Genomic DNA, 19,103 nt, shown 5'->3' with positions numbered 1-19,103 from the left:
GCTGCCATGAGGAACATCTCTCTAGCTGTCCCCAGCCCTCCCTCCCCTCTTTTCCAGCGTAAAGCCCAGCACAGGTGATGGAAACAGCACACAGAGGCTAAAAATACAACCGAGCAGGTCTAGGTCAGGGCACGTAATGGCTCAAGGTCTTTGCTCAGTTATGTGGTCCCTGGCCCTGGCAAGGAGCTGCCTGAGATATTCATTTCAATACTTCACATGCCTCAGTCCTTAAGCAGCTTTATTTCATGGAAAGAGTGAGGGCATTGACTGTAGCCCCTGGGCCTCCAGGAAGATATTGGTGTCTGTCTGTCTGCCGGCTCTGCAGTCAGGCCCTTGGATTCCTCCCAGGGGCAGCAGGATTTGCCAAGAAGCTGAGAGATCTCAGCTGGTGGAGTTTGGGCGATCCTGGTATCTTTGAAACTCCAGCTGGGGTGATTTCTGCTCAAAGGGCAGTCATGTTGTGGAGAGAGCACTGGATGAGGAGTCTGATTATAATAACAAGAATAACAAACCTTTACTGAGGATTTTACTAAGCTTTCAGCAGTGTGCAATATTTGTCATCACATTTCTCATATGAAGGTAGCCCTGTGAGGGAGGTACTCTTACGAGCCCCCTCATACAGAGAGGTTAAATGGCTTGCTCAAAGGTTGCCTAGTGGTGGAGCTGGACTATGACCCCAGGCAGTGGGACTTCAGGACCCTACTCCTCATCACCGTGGTGAATTGCCTTCTTTTCTTTATGGGGTTCTAGCAACCAATCCTACTGAGCGGTCCAGGGCTGGGATTAGGGTGAGGCAAGTGAGGCATTGGCCTCAGGCACAAGATTTAAGGGGGCCCCCCAAAACTCAGTAATCAAGACAAATATTTAATCAAATTTTAAATATAGTAAATATATTTAATGGACAGTGTTTTAATGCAATATCTTTAAAAACTCTAAATGAATGTCAAAAAATTAATGATGAACAGGGCTTCCCTGGTGGCGCAGTGGTTGAGAGTCCGCCTGCCAATGCAGGGGACACGGGTTCGTGCCCCAGTCCGGGAAGATCCCACATGCTGCGGAGCGGCTGGGCCTGTGAGCCCTGGCCGCTGAGCCTGCGCGTCCGGAGCCTGTGCTCCGCAACGGGAGAGGCCACAACAGTGAGAGGCCTGCGTACCGCAAAAAAAAAAAAAAAAAAAAAATTAATGATGAACAGAATCTCAAAACTTTAAATAAAAACAGGACCTAGATTCCTGATTTTCCTTTAGCCTCAGGCTCATCTCAGCACTGATCCTGTCTCCCAGGTTCTGGGTCAGGCAACTAGTGATGGAAAATTCAAGAGAAGCAGTAGTTAGTCTGTTCTGATGGGGGTGAAGGGAGAAAAAGAATTTGGTTTTGAACATAACGAGTTAGCAGTGTCTGTGGGGCATCCAGATGGCCACACCTGAGAGCTCAGAGCCAGGTGAGAAGGGGCGGCAGGATGGGCAGGGCACCCTCATTTCACATACTTGGCCCGTGATAGGTGTGTATTCAGCACATGTGGTCTAAATCACTGGTCCTCCGAGTTTGCATCATGGTTCAGGAATCTTTTCAAGTTCTCTCATCCAAAGTTTTTCTCTTCTCTCCTAAAACTGCTACATCACAAACCTCAGATGTGTTCCCATATGGGTGTGGAAGTTTACTTGCTTGGGTGTTAAAATAAAAACATCTTCTGAGGAAATTAAAAACAACTAAATTCCACTAGAATTTGGGGGTGGGGCATGAAAGAGGAAGATGAGAATTCATATAAATTGGCTCAATTTCCTCTTTTTTTTAAAACTTTGTTGTTGTTGTTTTTAATTTTTGGCTGCATTGGGTCTTCATTGCTGCACACAGGCTTTCTCTAGTTGCGGAGAGCGGGACTGCTCTTCGGTGAGTGTGTGGGATTCTCATTACAGTGGCTTCTCTCCTTGCAGAGCACGGGCTCCAGGCGTGCAGACTTCAGTAGCTGCGGCACGTGGACTCGGTAGTTGTGGCTCGCCGGCTCTAGAGCACAGGCTCAGTAGTTGTGGTGCACGGGCTTAGTTGCTTTGCGGCATGAGGGATCTTCCCTGACCAGGGCTCGAACCCGTGTTCCTTGCATTAGCAGGTGGATTCTTAACCACTGCTCCACCAGGAAAGCCCAGCTCAATTTCCTCTTTATTCACTGACCCTCCGGAAAGAGAACAGGAGCTCAGAGAAATTAAAGAGAAGAGTGGTAGTAGAGGAGAGAAAGAAAGAAGAAAGATTATTGGAGCTAAAAATACATTGAGCAGAGACTGGCTAAGCATCAGAGAAGGGCAGATGTGTTTCCAGACAGAAGCGGTGGTTTAGATATGTCAGGAAGAACAGTTCCAAAGGATGGGTGGAAAATAAAGGTTATTCAGACTGATCTCAGCAGAGTGAAAAAGGTTCATTGGCGAACCAAACTCAGAAACAGGACTTTCAGCAACATGGAAGCCCCACAGCCTCAGCCCCAAGGTCTCTGGATCGAGTGTTGGCACCAACAATGGAAACTCTTGCCATGGTTTCAGGACCCTGGATCAAATAGAGTCTTTCCATCCTGACTTTATACTTCTGGACAACCTTCAATAGAACAACCTCTGTTAAAGACTAGTTACTTTCCTTAGTGTATCCTCAGGTACCCGCTTCCCTTTCCATCTAACAAAGCAGGGATATTCGGGACAACTTCTAAAACCAGGGGGAAATGTAGCTCCTGTAGATACATCACCTCCATAAGGTTGATGAATCTGACAAATGTTTAGTGAAGATGGATCGTGGGAATAGAAATGTCATGATACCCAAGTCAGATCAGAATCATCCCTCGTTTCAAGAGGCTGATTGCTTGACAACAAGGATTTACTGTGTGGCACAGGGAACTATATTCAATATCTTGTAATAACCTATAATAGAAAAGAATCTGAAAAACTGTACCTCAATTAGAAAAAAAAAAGAGGCTCATTGCTTGGCCTCATAAACCAGATGGGCACACAACTAAGGACCTGGGATGAAGTTCCTATAAAATGTTGGGTTAAGTCACTCAGACCATGAGCAACAGGGGCTCAAGAAGGGGTCAGATGAGTGAATGGGCCATAATATTAATAACATTAGGGACTTCCCTGGTGGTCCAGTGGTTAAGACTCCGTGCTTCCACCACAGGGGGCGTGGGTTCAATCTTTGGTTCGGGAACTAAGGTCCCGCATGCCTCACAGCACAGCAAAAAAAAAAAAAAACACCAACATTAATTAGAACTTTATTTACTGAGCACTTACTCTCTGCCAGGAGCCATGCCAAGTGCTTCACATGTGTTGTCCCATTTCCTCCTCATAGTGATCCTGGGGTAGGCACTCCTACTATCCACATTTCACAGATGAGGAAAGTAAGGCCCAGAGATGTGAATTCACTTGCCCATTGAGAAATGGATCTGGGATCCATCAATAGGACTTGATGTGGTCCATGCCCAGGTGTGGTACGTGGATGGGCCAACCAGATGCAAGGCAAAATGTCACAGCATAGCTCTGAGTGGATAAGAGCATAGGTGGTATAGACCCTGGTTGGGTTGAGTCCAGCCTTTTTTGGTTACTAGCTTTTGGGCCTGAGGCATGGTCCTTGAGCAACTGGACCTTCAGTTTCTTTTCTTTTTTAAAATTTTTAATTAATTAATTAATGTATTTATTTATGACTGTGTCAGGTCTTACTTGCAGCACGCAGGCTCTTCGTTGCAGTATGGGTTTCTCTCTAGTTGTGGTGTGTAGGTTTCTCTCTCTAGTTGTGGCACATGGGCTCCAGAGCATGTGGGCTCTGTAGTTTGCGGCATTCGGGCTCTCTAGTTGAGGCACAAGAGCTCAGTAGTTGTGGCATGCGGGCTTAGTTGCCCCGCAGCATGTGGGACCTTAGTTCCCCAACCAGGGATTGAACCCACGTCCCCTGCATTGGAAGGCAGATTCTTTACCACTGGACCACCAGGGAAGTCCCTGACCTTCAGTTTCTTCATCTATAAAGTAGGGATGGCAGCAGCACCCAAACTCATGCAGAAGACTGTTGGTAGCATTCAGTGAGATGATGTTGGTAAAGTGTTGTCTAGAACCATGTTTGGACTACAGTGAGCATTCAATCAACACAGATTTTACTGAAATAGGAGAAATAGCACAGGCCAAATTACCCTGAGTTATTTCTAAGGAACGTGAGGCTTACTACTAGGGCAGGGTCAATTGAAGGGAATTACACAGAAGGGAGAGAAGAATTTGATAGAACTTGAAGAGTCTGTATCAGCTGCCATCTGTGAGAACAGCTCTGTGCTAGAAGGAGATACTGAGTGCTCCTTGAGTCAAAGGCCTAGGAAAGTAAATACATTGGAGTATCTGGAAAGAGGTGGTGTGGGAAAGCCAACCTCAGGATGGGGAAGGAGAGAAGGAAAGCAGAAGAGCAGCTCCATGTGCCATTCTTGCCCTTCTGTCCCTGCCGTGCAGAGTAAAGGAAGACCGTAGCCCCAGAGCCTGGTGGCACTTCTCCAGGGTTCACTGGCTTTGAAAGGATGCCTGCCTGCCCGGTCTCCAGACGTTTGCAGACCCTTCCCAAAGACAAACCCTTTCCAACGCCCAGCTCGAAAACTGACCCACCTCTCGAGAGGTGAGGCCAGAGCTTGCCACTGAATGGACCCCATCGTCCTCCCCAGCATCTGTGGGTCCAGATGCCGGTGGCCTGGTGGTGGTTCCACGGCAGCCTGTGGTGCGGTCTGCCTGCGACTTTGATTCACTCCAGGGACAAAAAAATCAAACAGGCAATGCATGTGATTCCATGGAACTCCTGCCAGACTCATACTCTGTTTTTCCACCATTTCGCTCTCCTCCCCCCGGAGAGGGAGCCTCCTTTGGCACTCTGTACATGAAAAATCAAAACCACCAACAGGGCAGGCACCTGATAAGGAGATAGGCATTGCCCAAGAGTTCCCAGGAAGAGGCGTCTTTGTTCTTGTTTCAAGCCCTTGACACTGCTAACAGCTCTAATTACTGCATTTGCCATGGGATGTAAAATAAAACCACATTCCAGAAACCATGTATTCTCCCCGGGAGAGACATGTGGGCAGAGGTGCCCAGGGCTGCAGGAACGTGTTCTTTCATTTCTGGTCCCTAACCTTGGCAGCTATTCTGAGAACTTAACAGTACCTTCTTTATGTGCACGGAGAAGGGCCCTTTCGCACCTGTAAGGATGCATCTGCTACCTGTATCCACAAATCTGGTCTGCATATTTGACTACATTGTGTGCAAAGTGTGCTTCTTAAGAATGTCAGAACCTTCAAAATTCACCCGCGCCATACTGGGGAAAATGAGGGCTTGAGAAGTTCCTGAGGCTGTAAGCACAAGATAATAGAACTTCTTCCAACATAATTTAACTATAAAAATCTGATGATGTAACACCCACTCACACTCACATCACAAACCAAAGTGACATCACAAATACCAGAGATAATGGTTCAAAACTGCATGAGAGGGCTTCCCTGGTGGCACAGTGGTTGAGAGTCCGCCTGCCGATGCAGGGGACACAGGTTCATGCCCCGGTCCGGGAAGATCCCACATGCCATGGAGCGGCTGGGCCCATGAGCCATGGCCACTGAGCCTGTGTGTCCAGAGCCTGTGCTCCACAATGGGAGAGGCCACAACAGTGAGAGGCCCGCGTACCACACACACAAAAAAAAAACAACAAAAAAACAAAACTGCATGAGAGGCAAAATCTAAACAAACAGCAATTTGCCCATACATGACTGAGGCAGAGAAAGACAGGTGATAGAAATATTAAAACAAAACAAAACAAAAAAAACAAAGAGAAAAAGGGAAAAGAAAATACATATTTCTTCCCCCTACTAAGCTAACTAAAATAAAATTTAAGGCAACCGAAATATGGTAAGATGATTTTATTTTATTATAGATGACATTTCTTAGAAAGCCAGGTCTCTTTAAGTGTGTGATTCTAATCTATCCAAATTGTTCTCTTGTTCTTGGCTGGTCCCGAGAAATGGAGGCCAGCATCATTTACATTGTGCTTTTGCCTTTTTAGACCCCAGAGTATATTTCCCTGCTTAGCAGCTTTTCTTGGCTCATGGCAGTCTGGTTAGAAAGTGATTTCAGGGCTTGGCACGATTTTACCTGCTGTCATTTCTGGGTTGCAGCATAGTTGAGGAGTGGCTACAGCTCCTATAGGAAGCTTGAGTGATCCCATCTCCCATTCCTTTCCTGCCATGGGTTCCCTTAGCTTTCCAGGGGACAGAAGTGGTCTTTAATTCCTTATAAACGCTCCCTGACCCTCCCTCCGCTTCCAGCCCAAGCATGCTATGTTCTTTGAGAACCTGACCATCACTGTGACCTTGTGAAGTTCTACTGCTTCCCTACTTGGTACAAAAGGTTTTGGTGAGCAGGTGAGCAGGAGAGAGGTTGTGTAGAAAGATTTCTAAGAGCTGTGTGGAAGGAACGGTCTATAAGAAGATGTTAATACTTTACCTCCAAAGTAGACCTTCTAGTCTCTGCTTGAGAATTGGCCTTTTTTATTCCTTTTCTCCCCCTTATAATTCTAGCATATAATTCTAGCATATAATTCTCATCTCTCGTGAGATGAGATCCCAGCAACCCCACCTATGGACTCTGACAGTCTATCTTACTGAACACCAGGCTTCAGGACTGTTATGTGGACTTGCCAGCTCTCACCAACATCTGGACAACCAGAAAGTGTGCAAAGCAGAACATCAATGCTCCCGTACCAGGTACCACCTCTTCTTGGGAAGTTGTAAAGAACCCATTAATTGCCAGTTCCTTCTCCCTGGTTAAACTGTTGCTCAGGCGACAACTGAAGGAGAAATGCTGCCCAGTACCATGCAGGTTTGGAGATGCGAAACCCTCAAAGAGATTAAAGCCCAAGGACGATTCAGCAACGAAAGCCGCCCAGCGGGGCGGGATAAGAAATTCCATCAGTTCCAAGAGCAAGTGGCCAGTGGGGCAGTGGCCAGGCTCACCCAGGCACAGGAGGCCTGTAGGAGGCGTCAACTAGGTAGGTGATGGATGGTGGTGGAGAAAATGTGATGGGGTGGGGAAAGGGAAAGGTAAGCTAGGGCTTCATGCCAAGAGAAGGAAATCCTGAACTTAAAGACAGGATTGTGGGGGGTCAGGATGGGGGCGGGGGCGTGATTTAGTAGAGAGAGGACAGATCTGGGGTCATGCATATTTCTCCTTTGCTCAGTTTGAGAGGAGGATAAAGTAGCTTTCAGAAGTGGAGACAAAAGAAACTTGACATGAAGCAAAAATGAGGATGGGAAAGGCTCAGATGCACATGCTTGAACCCCAGAGCTGAGCCACAGACCTGGTCATGAACTTCCACATGGAGAACTTGGCATCCAGAGGCCTGATCTGAGTCCAGCTCCGTTAGTCCATGGTGGCCAGCAGAGCTCAGAATGCACCCTGGAGCTAGGTGGTCAGTGTTCAAATCCCAGCTCTGACCGTAATTGAGGGGGACCATGGGCTCAGTCTCTTTCTACCTTGGTTTTCGTCATCTATAAGATGCGGAGAAACAGCCCTTCCCTCACAGGGTTTCATGAGGATGAAATGAATTAATGCATGCAAAGGGCTTTTGAGCAGAGCCTGGCACAGAGTAGATGTTTAGGGTCCTGGGTGCACTCAGTAGGCGACAGCCGTGGTCCACCTTCTGGCTGTGTGGCCTTGGGCAAACTCATTCCAATTTCCTTGCCTTTAAAGCTGTCTCCTGCTGACCTTACAGGGCTGTGGGGAAACGCTCACTCCCTGAAGGAATTTGGTAAACTAGAACATGCTAGGCAAATGTTGGTTGTGGCTGTAACCAAGACTTGGGGACACAAATCCCAGATAATTATCCTGAGCTCCCTTCTCAAGTTTTAGCTTTGACTTCTCTGCTTTCTTCCTGGCTACAGTAAAGAAAGTTCAAAGGAGAAAAAAGTAACACTCTGCCAAGATCTTGAGAGCAGATATGCTGAACATGTGGCTGCCACCCAAGTGCTACCCCGGGACATTGGGACAGTGTCCTGGAAGGGCCGAGCCTCACTTCCGGAAACCAGGAAGAGACAGCAGTTGTTGGAGGCTGCATTAACCGTCCATGGCCTCTGCACAGAGGGCCACCGGGCTCTGCACCACACGGTGGTGGAGCCAATGCTGTGGAATCCTTTGGGGAACCTCGAGAGGTACAGTTAGGAGCTGGGCAAGGCCATCAAAAAAAAGCCCTGGGAGGCTCTTTGCAGCCAGGCTGCCACCCCTGAAGGTGCTCATAAGGACCCACTGCCAGGCAGGAAGAGGCCAGAGGTCCGCGAGGAGCCTGCTCCCAAGAAATGGCACAAGTTAAAGAGCGAGAAATAGGGACAGGAGCTCACAGGATTAGGGTATTCTCTGCTAGATGTCCGAAGAATAAACACCACTTTGCACCTTCCACGCGATCTCAGAGCACTTTACAGATCAGTGACTACCCTCCCCGGGAAACAAGACAGATGGGTATGAGATTCACTTTAGACTCAGGGCCCCTCTCCACCTTCATGATTTGGTCATTTCCAGGCTGGATGCTTAAGCTTTTTTCCTACAAGTCCCTTTTCCTTAAAGAGGGGCTGGAGGGCCTCAGTCTTCCAGATAGGAAAAGGCTTAGCAGATGAAGTCGATGGTTATACCCAGTTTACGGTCCCTATGTTCGAAAAGTGGACTGCTGGGATTGACCACCATTCCCCCCATAGGGCTGAGCAGAAAACCTATCACCACCTCAGGGACATAATCTCAAACGCTGTCTCTCAGATGCTTGCCCAGACACCACCTGGATCCCCAATAACCTGAACTCTGTGTTAACAGAAGAGGAAATTACACAGATGCTCCCATGAGCGAGCTGACGTTATTGGGCACTGCTTCACGCAGACCTCTGCTTTGTGGAATCTGTAGACCTTTACCAAATAGAGCAATGACAATATATAACATGTACTTGATAAAATTGTATTTTTTTTTACAGTCATTTGTACAATTTGTTACAAAACCATAGAAGACTACAACTTGTTTTAAATCATTTTTGGTCGGCAAATATGTAAAATCTGTGTGCAATTATCATGTATTTACAGGGCCTCATGTTAGTCATTTTCAATGATTATTCCAACGTCACACTCTCAACATAAGACATGGCTTAAGATAAATATATTAGTAAATAAATATTCTGAGAACATATTTCCATAAATGAAATGTGCTGCTATACATATACAGAATATACATAAGTTGTTTTCTAGCCTTTAAAACATTTTTTTTAATGGTAATGTTGGAGAAGGAGCCCTTAGACCACTTTATTACAAAATCTTTACAGCAAAGTCTTTACAAAATATCTTTTAAGTGCTATGGAAGAAATTTTTATAAAAACATTTTAAAATAGTGCCTTGTTAGACCAACACAATAGAGTTTATATAAAGAATAGAAAAAGGCAGTTCTGTTTAAAAAATAATACTCTTGATTAGTAATTATTTTTTAGACCTCATTTTAAAAGCATTAGTCCTGCATGAGCTTTGAGTAGGAACTAGCAGCACATAAGGGAGGGTGTGAGTGGTGGACAGTAGAGAGGTGGACATGTCATAAAACGGCATGGGTTAGGGTTAGGGTTAGGGAGAGGCAAAGAGACGGAGAGTTAAGGCCAGCATCCTGGGGCTGTGTCTACTACAAAGAGGTACCTGGTGGACCAGAACTCCCAAACCCCCATTTTTAACTGGTTCTAGCACTCTTCAGTCTACATGGCTGTCCTACACCCGAGGTTGGGCCACGGGACCACGCCCAACAGTCACATTCCTGCATGTGTGTGTGTGCGTGTGTGTGTGTGCATGTGTGTGTGTGTGTCTCTCAATGGAAGACGTGATGCTCCCAGTTTCCATAGCTATATAACTCCCACATGCCACTGAGAGGCCACCAAAAAAAGGTACTTGTCATCATTATTGGAGTCTTACGACTTCAAAGACATTTCTTTTGATTTGAATGGTGAGGCGATATAGTTGGTCACCATACTCTGGTGACCCAACACAAATTTAAGACAACGACTGAGGTTTAAAGCCTGAAAGTTTCACTTTTCTGTTTCTACCACCCTATAAACTATGAAAATTAAATGTGGGTTTTTTGGCCATCTGTAGTTACTGCTCTTTCAAATGAAAATCGGACTCATTTATTTTAATAAGCCCAGTTGAAGCCACATGCTCTCCTCATCTATTTATTGCTTAAGGCTGCTGAGGAGTGGTTTTCCAGCCAGGGCTAAAGAAAGCCACTTTGGGGGTATGATTTCAGACAAAGAAGATAATATGCACTCAAAGGCATTAAAAACAAACAAACAAACACAAAGCCACAAACGAACAAACAAAATCTCAACAATGAGAAGCTGCTTTTTGTAGTTCATGTTAGAAGCCATACCCCCCACCCCTTCCTTAAAACCACAAGATGCAAGCTGCTGTCCTCAGCAGCTGCTACTCCTGGCCCGAGGAATAAAGGCGGCCCAGATCACGTGGGGCTCAGGCATTTCGCACACCCTCGCCAACAGGTGTGCTGGGCACAGGCGGTGCTGGTGGTGGGGACGGCCCCCAAGGGACTGCACCTCAGAGGCTGGACGACAAATCTCACCACAGTGAGCTCCTTAAAGGCAAACGGCTCAATCGTTTGATGCTGGAATTTCTTTCTGACAAATCCTGGCTGGAAGTAAGTAAATTTCCTCATCACAGGCTGGGGTTTTTAAGAAAAAGGGATTCAGTAAGATTCTCATTCAAAACGTTGTGATGTGGACCCTGGGCTGACCTTCCCTGGGCCTGACTGGAGAAGAGCCGTCACAGTCCCCTGGCAGCCCAGGGCGGGTCTCTGCTTCCCCACCTACAGGGGGCCAGGACTCAAGGTTCCTATTCAGCAAATGAGCATTTCAGATGACAACAAACACCTGCTGAATAAATGAATAAACAGAAGTGACCAGAAGAGTTAGCGAACACAAGGGCTAATGTAATTAGTTTCTTCTAAAAAATTTTTTAATAACAAGAAATACATCGGACAAAAAGGATAACGATCCCTGATCTGAAATAGCTTTAAATAGATTCTCCCTTTTAAAATGGAAACTTTTAAAAAATGGTTTGGGTTTTTAAACTCTTCTTCCCTCTTAAAACAACAACAGCAACAACAAACAACAAAAGGTTGGAACAATATACAAAAACCTACCCTTTGGGTCTAAACTATCTGATAGTCTCTTTCACTGTCTCATGGAGAATCAATACAGAATAGTGCATTAGGTAGAAAGGATAGTAGACATTTGCAGGCGAGATGAGCAATTTCAGCCACGAGGCAGAGGGCTGAACAACCCTGAAGCAATGGGATGGGAAACGTTGTCATTCAAAGGGAGCTCAGACCCTATCGGGTCCCAGCGACGCGCACCCAGGAAGGCAGCCCAACGCCAGAAGCAGCCGGGGGTGTGTGGCCGGGCACACAGGGACGCATGCACACAGGCCCGCTCCGGGGCGCCCTCCATCCCACCTCTCCCCCAGCTGGGGCAGACACCAAGGCTGCAAAACCACGTACATTCCTCCTGGGTGTCTCTCCCCACACACCCCGTCGAGCCATCTCTGCAGCCAGTGGCAGGAAGCCCAAAATCAGGACTGTAAACTCTGTCCTTCTAGTTAGGACGATGACCAGAGGGGACAGACTGAGGACACTACGCAGAATCGTCCCTGTCATCCCGGGGCTTACGTAGCAATGGCTTGTCCCGGCTCCGCAGTGCTGCAGACCTTCCACCCAACCCCAGGCTGTTTCCATCAGCTGCCTGAAGGTGCGGGCTGGAGAGGCATGGCTTCCGAGAAGGCCTGACATTTTGTACGTTGGGATTTGCCACGAGAAAGTAAGAGGCAGCATTGCATTGTTCCTCAGAGTTTGTACCCATATCAACTAGCTTTACTTCAAGTTTCTGGTTCATTTTCTAAGGCAGGTGTAGCCCTGAGCTTTTCAAAGGCCTGAGCTCCCTCCAGGGAGACAACAGTATCTACACATGATGTGGTTCAATTACTGCAGCAGTGATTTTTTTTTTCAGCAAAAGTTGGCGGTTAGGGTTCTTTAAAATATATATTTAAATAACTTTTTACATTTACATATAATATCTTAAAAAACAAAGCAGAGAAGTCAATCCCACACACCTCGAACCCCAAGCACACACACTTTACAAAACAGAAGAGTAACATGTTATCAAGAGGCAAAAGACTAAGAGAATTTTGTCTGTTGGTTTGTTAATTGGGAGGAGGGGCTGCCACACGTGGCTCACATTTTGGGTTGAGGAGGGCTCTCTTTATTACCACTTTTGTGTTTGTCAAAGCTAAAAAAATCTTTTTTTTTTCTTTTTTTTTCTGTAGGAAGTCAGAGTTTGGAGTCTCCGTACAGTTCCCATTTCCACGGAAGAGTTCCTTCTGAGCTCAGGCTCCAGGGCCGCCACTGTCGGCCGGGCGAGATCTCGGTCCTGGGAGAGAGAGAACAATCGTCAGGGGAGGGGGCCGGGCCCGCAGGCTTTGGGCACCACATGCAGGGACGAGGCAAGGGACCTGGGGGCCCATCCCAGCGTGTGGTGGGCTCTCAGAAGTGACAGCTCTGGATGCTGGATGGACTGTGTATATGGTAAAGGGCTGAAGCGGAGCCCCCTTTCTGAGGGCATGGGGGCCTTCTAGGGAGCCGGCCTCCCTCATCGGGCTGTGCAGAGCCTTCTGGAAACCCTTAGGCAGCATGAAAACACAATGTACAAAAGATGTGCCTCGGGCCCTGTTGCAGGCACCGGGATGACCCCCATCATGGAGCTCCCACACCTCACAACAAAGTAATTTCAGATCCTGAAAACCTGGGAAGTAAACAGAGGGTGTGAGAGTGAGCTTGGAGGGGGCTGGAGGCCGGCTCTTGACCCAAGATCTGCAGGAGAGAAGCGGTAGAGAGGCCTGGAGGCTGGAATGAGCCTGGCATGTTGGAGGAACAGGACAGGAGCAAGGCGGCTGACATCATGAACAAGGAGGGATGCGGGAGGAGGTTGGGGGTGGTGGTGGCAGGGCCTGATCATACAGACCTGGGTGAGGGGTTTACATTTCTAAAATTTGGAAGGTAATGGCAAGTCAGTGAAGAGTTTTCTGGTATAAAGACACAGACTTATGTTTTAAAAAAGACGACTGGCACCCACGTGGAACAGAAGGCAAGACCAGCCACAGGAGACCAGTCAGAAGGCTACTGCCCTCGCCCTGGAGAGAGAAAACAGGCCCGGCTGCGGACAGCAGGCGGGGAGCAGAGCAGATCCATGTGGGGTTTCCTTTGGAGTTGGAATTGTCCCAGTGCCACTCAAAGGTGCTAGACTGCACACTGCTCACTACTGAAGACAAAAGGTTTGGCAACTTTAGCACAATTTGATGATGTCTGCTGAATCTAATAATAAAAAATCTGGACTTGGGTTTTGCATGTCTTTTGCTAAGTTTCATTTTTCTGGGGATTCAATTTTCTGGACCAGGGGAAAACCAGCACATATGGTTCTCACAGACAGGCTGAGAAGCCCAGGACCCTGGAGCGTGAGGGGCAGGGCAGGCTCAGGGCTGGGGCCTGGGCTTTTGGCCTGAGCATCTGGGTAGGGAGCCTCGGAGAAGGGGGTGCAGAGGGAGGAACTCGAGACACTGCTGTGGCAGGATCAAGCGGGATGCTTCTGCAGCATCTGGGGGAGAGAGCTCGTGGAAGCAGAGGGCCCAGCAGGTGTGGAGCCCAGAGGAAGGGCTGGATTGGGGAGTAACACTTGGAAATCATCAGGTACGGATGGTGTTGAAAGCCAAGGGCACCAAGAAAGTCACTCAGAAAGTGACTGTGTGGAGAGAAGACCCAGATCCTGGCCTACTGTCACCGCCCGCTCTCACCTGCAGCCTCGGTGGCTGTGGCACTGGAGTCCTGAGTGTCCTGGGGGGCACTGGAGGAGCTGGCCCCAGGGGCCCCCACATCCTCTGGAGGGCAGGGAGGTGACAGCGGTGCCCTGGCCGGGCAGCACGGAACCCACTCTTCTTGCTGGGCTGCTCCCAGGCCCCTGTGGGGCCACAGGGCATCCGGACCTGGCAGCGTCCCACCCCAGGGGCTGAGGCCCCGGGTCCCTTGGCATTCGGAAGGCAAGCCCAAGTCACAGTCCACATCCTCCGGAATGATGGGGATGCGCTGGCTCAGGTCCCGGACCCCGGGGTGGCAGCTGGGCGGGAGCTCCTGGGCCAGCGTGTACTGCACACGTACCGAGCAGTCCTCGGTGTAGCGGCCGCCACCCCCGCCCCCGCCCCCGCCATGGGCCACCTGCTTCTCTTCATAGAAGCAGCAGGGCAGGCCCTCGTACTTCACCCCATCTGTCCTGGGCAAGTGGTCCGGGTGAAGGCCATAGGGGCCCTGGGAGCTCCCCGGCTGTGACTCCCCACCCTGGGGGCCGCAGCCCTCACAGGGCGGGGGGCCCAGGAACAAGATGCTGCCCCCGGCCGCTCCCGCTCCGGGGTCTGGGGCGGGGGTCTGGGGCTCACAGCAGCAGGCACACGTCGGCCCCTCCCGGGCCCCCTTCCAGGTCCTCCTGAGGTCCGGGGCGGCCCCGGGAGAGGCCTCGAGCCCCCCTTCTGAGGTAGAGCTGTTGGGCCCCCGGGGCTCCAGGGAGGAGCTACTGCTGTAGTTCATCTCCAGGCTGCAGGTGGACAGCTGGTCCCCCGAGGGAGAGGCGGGCCCGGGCCAGGGCTCTCCCCGCCCCGCACCTGGGCCTCGGGCGGCAGCCAGGAGCTCCTCGGGGGGCGGGGAGCCCTCGAGGCGCACCACGGGCCCCCGGCCTGAGCCCCCCATGTCTCCGGCGCGACAGGGGCTGCGGCTGCGGTAGACGAAGGGGTCGTAGTCGCTGCTGAGAGAGCTGCGGAAGGTGGAGCAGCTCCCGTACACTCCCTGGTTGCTGACCTCCGTGCAGTCCACCACCGAGTCGCTGGAGGAGCAGCGGCACTGGCCCGAGCTGCCGCTGCTGCTGCTGCTGTCGCTGCCCGGGCCGTCGGCCAGGTAGCCGCTGCACACCGAGCGGTGGCCGTGGTAGCAGCTGAAGCTAGACGCGCTGCCGCTCTCCAGGTGCGAGGCCGGGGCCGCGTGCACCACGGGGGCGAAGAGCAGGCCGCTGCCGCCGCCGCCGCTGGTGGGAAAGGCCCGAGCCGGGACCCCGGGGGCGAGGCCAGGAGGGGGCTGCCCCTCCTGCTCGGGGTAGCTGAGGCCCCGGAAGTAGTAGTGCTGGTACATGGTCTCGTACTGGGAGAAGCAAGCTGCCTTGGAGAAGCTGCGGCCGCCGAACTTGGGCCTGCGGAATGGGGGGGCCGGCGAGTAGGGCCGGTGCTCCAGGCCGCAGCGGTGAGGGGCCAGGCTGTGGTCCACATGGAGGGGCGGGTAGCCACGGATGTAGGCGGGGGTCTGCGGGGGGAAAAGGCCCTGCTCCCCGCGCCGGTCCACGGTCAGCAGCGTGACAGGGTTCCCGTGGGCGTCCATGCTCGTCCTCGTGGGGTAGGCGGGGATGGCGCTGGCCCTGTGTACGCGGCCGGGGTAGTGCACCGGCAAGATCACCCTCTGCTGCCGGCCGCGCGCCAGACTGCCGGTCTCCAAGCACACGGCGCTCGGGTTTCCCTTTTGTTCTGGGGAGAGGCGGAGGAAACGCGGTCAGGGGGGTGAGCACGCTGGGGCCAAGGGCTCGAGGGGCGGATGCGGGCACAGACTGAGGCGGCCGGTGCCAAGGTGCCCAGTCTCACGACCATGGCCCATTCTACGCTGCCGCCAAACCCGGCCACGCGGGTAGAGGCCTCCTGCTTCTCCACTCGAAAGGTGGTCACTCCTGTCAGGGTCCATCTCCCACCTCCCAGGTGCTCTGCACGGCATAAGGCTCGAGAGAGAGCAACAGGGACACGGAGGGGAAAAGCATTTTCCCTCTTGGGAGAACAGCTACCTGGAGGGCACCCTGCCTTCCGGGCCCTCATCCACCACCACAGGGAGGCAGCAGCAGCATCACAACCCCGAGGTACCAGGCACAGCAAGCGTCACCACTGTCATCCCGCTGAAGAGATTGTGGGCCCAGGGCCTGGAGAGGCCGGGTGCCTGGCCCAAGGTCAGGAAGCCAGTTCATGTCAAAGCCAGAACCCAAACTCAGGGTGATTCTTCAGAGGCCTCCAAACCCCAAGACCCCACGCCTCCAAGTCCAGATGGCAATGCTGCGGTGGTTTGCTCGGTCCCCAGCACGTGTCCTGCTCCTGCTAGGTACTTGGTAAAGACAGTGACACTCCAGCAACAAGAGAGGCAGCGGAGAATTACCTATGATGTTGTGTCGACAGTGGGGGCAGGTGTGGTGCTGCAGCAGCCACGGGTCCACGCACTTCCTGTGAAAGCGGTGAGTACAGGGGATGACCCGCAGCTCCTGGGAGGGAGAGAGGACACACAGCCTGAAGGGAGGGCACAGGCAGAGGGCGGTGCTGTCTTCAGCCCTGCAGTGCTTCTTCCCATGGAGCCCGGAGTGGACCAAGGAGCCCAGTTCACTGTGGCAGTGCCCAGAGGCTCCCCCTCCCCATCTCTAGCTACGAGTGGACTCCGTTCTCTGGAGTCAGGGCCCACACATGGGTTCTAGGGAGAAAGACACGGACCATCAGCCAGCTCCAACCACGGTGCTTGGTGTTGAGGGAGGAAGCTAGCTCCTTTCTTGTGAGGAGGGCACTCACACCCACGCCACACACAAGGGACCGCCAGAGCTGTATGCTAGTGCAAATGGTGAGCCTGGGGGTATGGAAGGGTGGCTAGATACACCCCAAAACCTTCCACACTTCTGGGATGGTGGCTGGCTCCAGATACCCAAAATGGGGCGGGTAGAAAGGAAGATGCCCAGGACTCATGATTGACAGGTGGGGCAGCAAGGGGGCAAAGTTCTCCCGTCCTCCCCTTCACTGGACCCTCAGCACTCACCTGGGGGCACACAGTTAATAACAAAGCACCCGACGTGGAGAGGAGGTAATGGGGTTCTGAGGCAGGCAGAACCACCTCTAAAGTTGCTGAGCCCAAAGCACCCTCCAAACTTGCTAATTTTACTTTGATTTTCCATTCTCTGACCAGCTCAATGCAGTAACATTCAAGCTAACACCTAAGGCTGTGCCTGACCGTGGCAAGAGTCCTACCTGGATTTTCTCGTGTAACCTTTGTGATCACCTAGAGTACAGGTCAGTCTCGGGCCCATGTCACAAGCATAGGCACAGAGAATAAAGTCACTTGCCCAAGATCACAAAGCTTGAACCCTCCTGGGCCCAGATGAGAACTCAGGCAGTCTGCAGGTAGAGACCATGTGAGACTATTCATCTGAAGCCCTCTGCAAAACCTCTTTTTTCATCCAACAGTCTACACAGCGGCGGGACACTTTCATCAAAGGGGCATCAAATGCCTGCAACTAATTCTGAAGTGGTTTGCTCCCTACTCCCCAAAATGTGTGTGTATATGCACGCCTCTGTCCAGAAGGAGATGAAGCAAATGTGGCAAAATGTTAACAATGGGTGATTCTAGGTGAGTGATGCAGCATTCATTGTCTGATTCTTGCAACTTTTCTGAAAGTTTTAAATTTTCAGAAAAAAGCTAGAAGGAAAAAGGGGACATCACATCCCTTGTCTCTTTTTTTTTTTTTTTTTGCAGTACACGGGCCTCTCACTGTTGTGGCCTCTCCTGTTGCGGAGCACAGGCTCCGGACGCACAGGCTCAGCGGCCCGGCCACTCCGCGGCATGTGGGATCTTCCCGGACCGGGGCACAAACCCGCGACCCCTGCATCGGCAGGCGGACTCTCAACCACTGCGCCACCAGGGAAGCCCCCCTTGTCTCTTTATAAGTAAAAACGTAAACATCCCATACAGCTTTGTAAGAGAGGTTTGTATCAAGTCAAGCACCAGAGTTTTCAGAAGAGCAATTCTAAAATTAAGTGTAAACATTCTTACAACTAGACGTTTTCTGGCCCATTATATATTTCTGATCAACTTCCGAAATCACCTATGTTCAGCTCGGTCCGCTGGAGAGAGTGTCTGTGTATGTGGCCACCCACTTCCGGGGGGCGGGGGGGAAGAGCAGTTTGAAGGTCTCAGGACGTCCCCTGGAGACCTAGGCGGCTCGGCCCTTCCCCTGTGGGAAAAGCCCTTCCCCTTCCACCTGCGGGCCTGTCTACCTCATCCCCACCAGGACTGGCCCCGCCTCTGCCGTTACCTCTCCATCGATGTACTTCTCCAGGCAGATGGCACAGTCGGACGTGGAGCTGCTGCTGAGCGTGTCCAGGGCCCCGCAGCTCCCCTCCCGGCGCCCCTTGCTCTTGGAGTTGAACTTCCTGGTTTCCATCTTCTCCAGGGCCTGCACGGCCAGTCTGTTCATGGAATTCTGCACAGCAGAACATGGTCCATGTTAGGGTCTGGGACATGTTAACAGCACTAGTCACCCCTGGGGCCATGGTCGGCCAAACACTAGTCTCCATCAGGCCAGGACAGACTTCTGAAAAATCACTAAAGATTCAGAGGCCACAGCACAAGAGCACAGATCTTCTAGACTCCCAAGTGTCCACCACATCAGTCTAAGCAGCAGTACCAGCAGAGGTCTACTCTAATTATTTGGCCAACTCTGCTCTGTGCCTCCCTTCATTGGAGAACGTTCTGAGGGCAAATGAGACCATGCATGGGGGTGCCCAGCACTTGGCAAACCAGACACGCTAGACAAACATCAGCTGCTGCTCCGTTGGTGATGGCCACCCATCCTCGAGAGAACTCAGCGCCCAGGTCCACCGTCTCTCGCTGTGGACATCACACTGCTACACCTCTGAGAGTCTAGATTCCCGAGTATCCTCCCATTGCTCTCTACCCCCAAATCCTTCCTTCCTACAAGCACACAGTGGTGTGCCAGCTAGGGCACTAGAGTGGCTACTCTGTTTATTGAGAATCGCCTGGAGAGCTTGGTAGATGCAGAGTCGGATGAAGCAGGTCTGAGGTGGGGCCTGAGATTCTGCGTTTCTGCCAAGCTCCCAGGTGATGCTGATGCTGCTGGTCCCCAGATCATATTTGAGGAGCAGG

At 51.2% G+C, this 19,103-nt stretch overlaps 2 protein-coding genes across 2 annotated transcripts in view; one reads left to right on the top strand and one right to left on the bottom strand.

Annotated features, from left to right (window-relative positions):
* Positions 1–1,410: 1,410 nt before the first annotated feature.
* LOC307062413 (uncharacterized protein C22orf31) lies at positions 1,411–8,363 on the top strand (the record flags this gene model as incomplete). The annotated part of the gene is given in 6 exon segments (XM_079718145.1): positions 1,411–1,438; positions 6,605–6,630; positions 6,634–7,028; positions 7,030–7,032; positions 7,925–8,198; positions 8,202–8,363. Coding segments are annotated over 6 exon segments (888 nt in total).
* A 3,525-nt stretch (positions 8,364–11,888) lies between these two features.
* The window catches only part of ZNRF3 (zinc and ring finger 3), a gene marked incomplete at its 5' end in the record, with an annotated part of 146,342 nt that continues 139,127 nt past the window's right edge, over positions 11,889–19,103 (bottom strand). The window contains 4 exons of the mRNA XM_079717417.1: positions 11,889–12,486; positions 13,904–15,667; positions 16,338–16,440; positions 18,253–18,420. Coding sequence (XP_079573543.1) covers positions 12,443–12,486; positions 13,904–15,667; positions 16,338–16,440; positions 18,253–18,420 — 2,079 coding nt within the window. The 3' untranslated portion in view covers positions 11,889–12,442. The remainder of the gene's footprint in view (positions 12,487–13,903; positions 15,668–16,337; positions 16,441–18,252; positions 18,421–19,103) is intronic.

This window comes from Hyperoodon ampullatus, assembly GCF_949752795.1.
Source record: "Hyperoodon ampullatus genome assembly, chromosome: 13".
NCBI classification, from domain to species: Eukaryota; Metazoa; Chordata; class Mammalia; order Artiodactyla; family Ziphiidae; genus Hyperoodon; species Hyperoodon ampullatus.
This window is presented reverse-complemented; position numbering and strand designations above follow the sequence as displayed.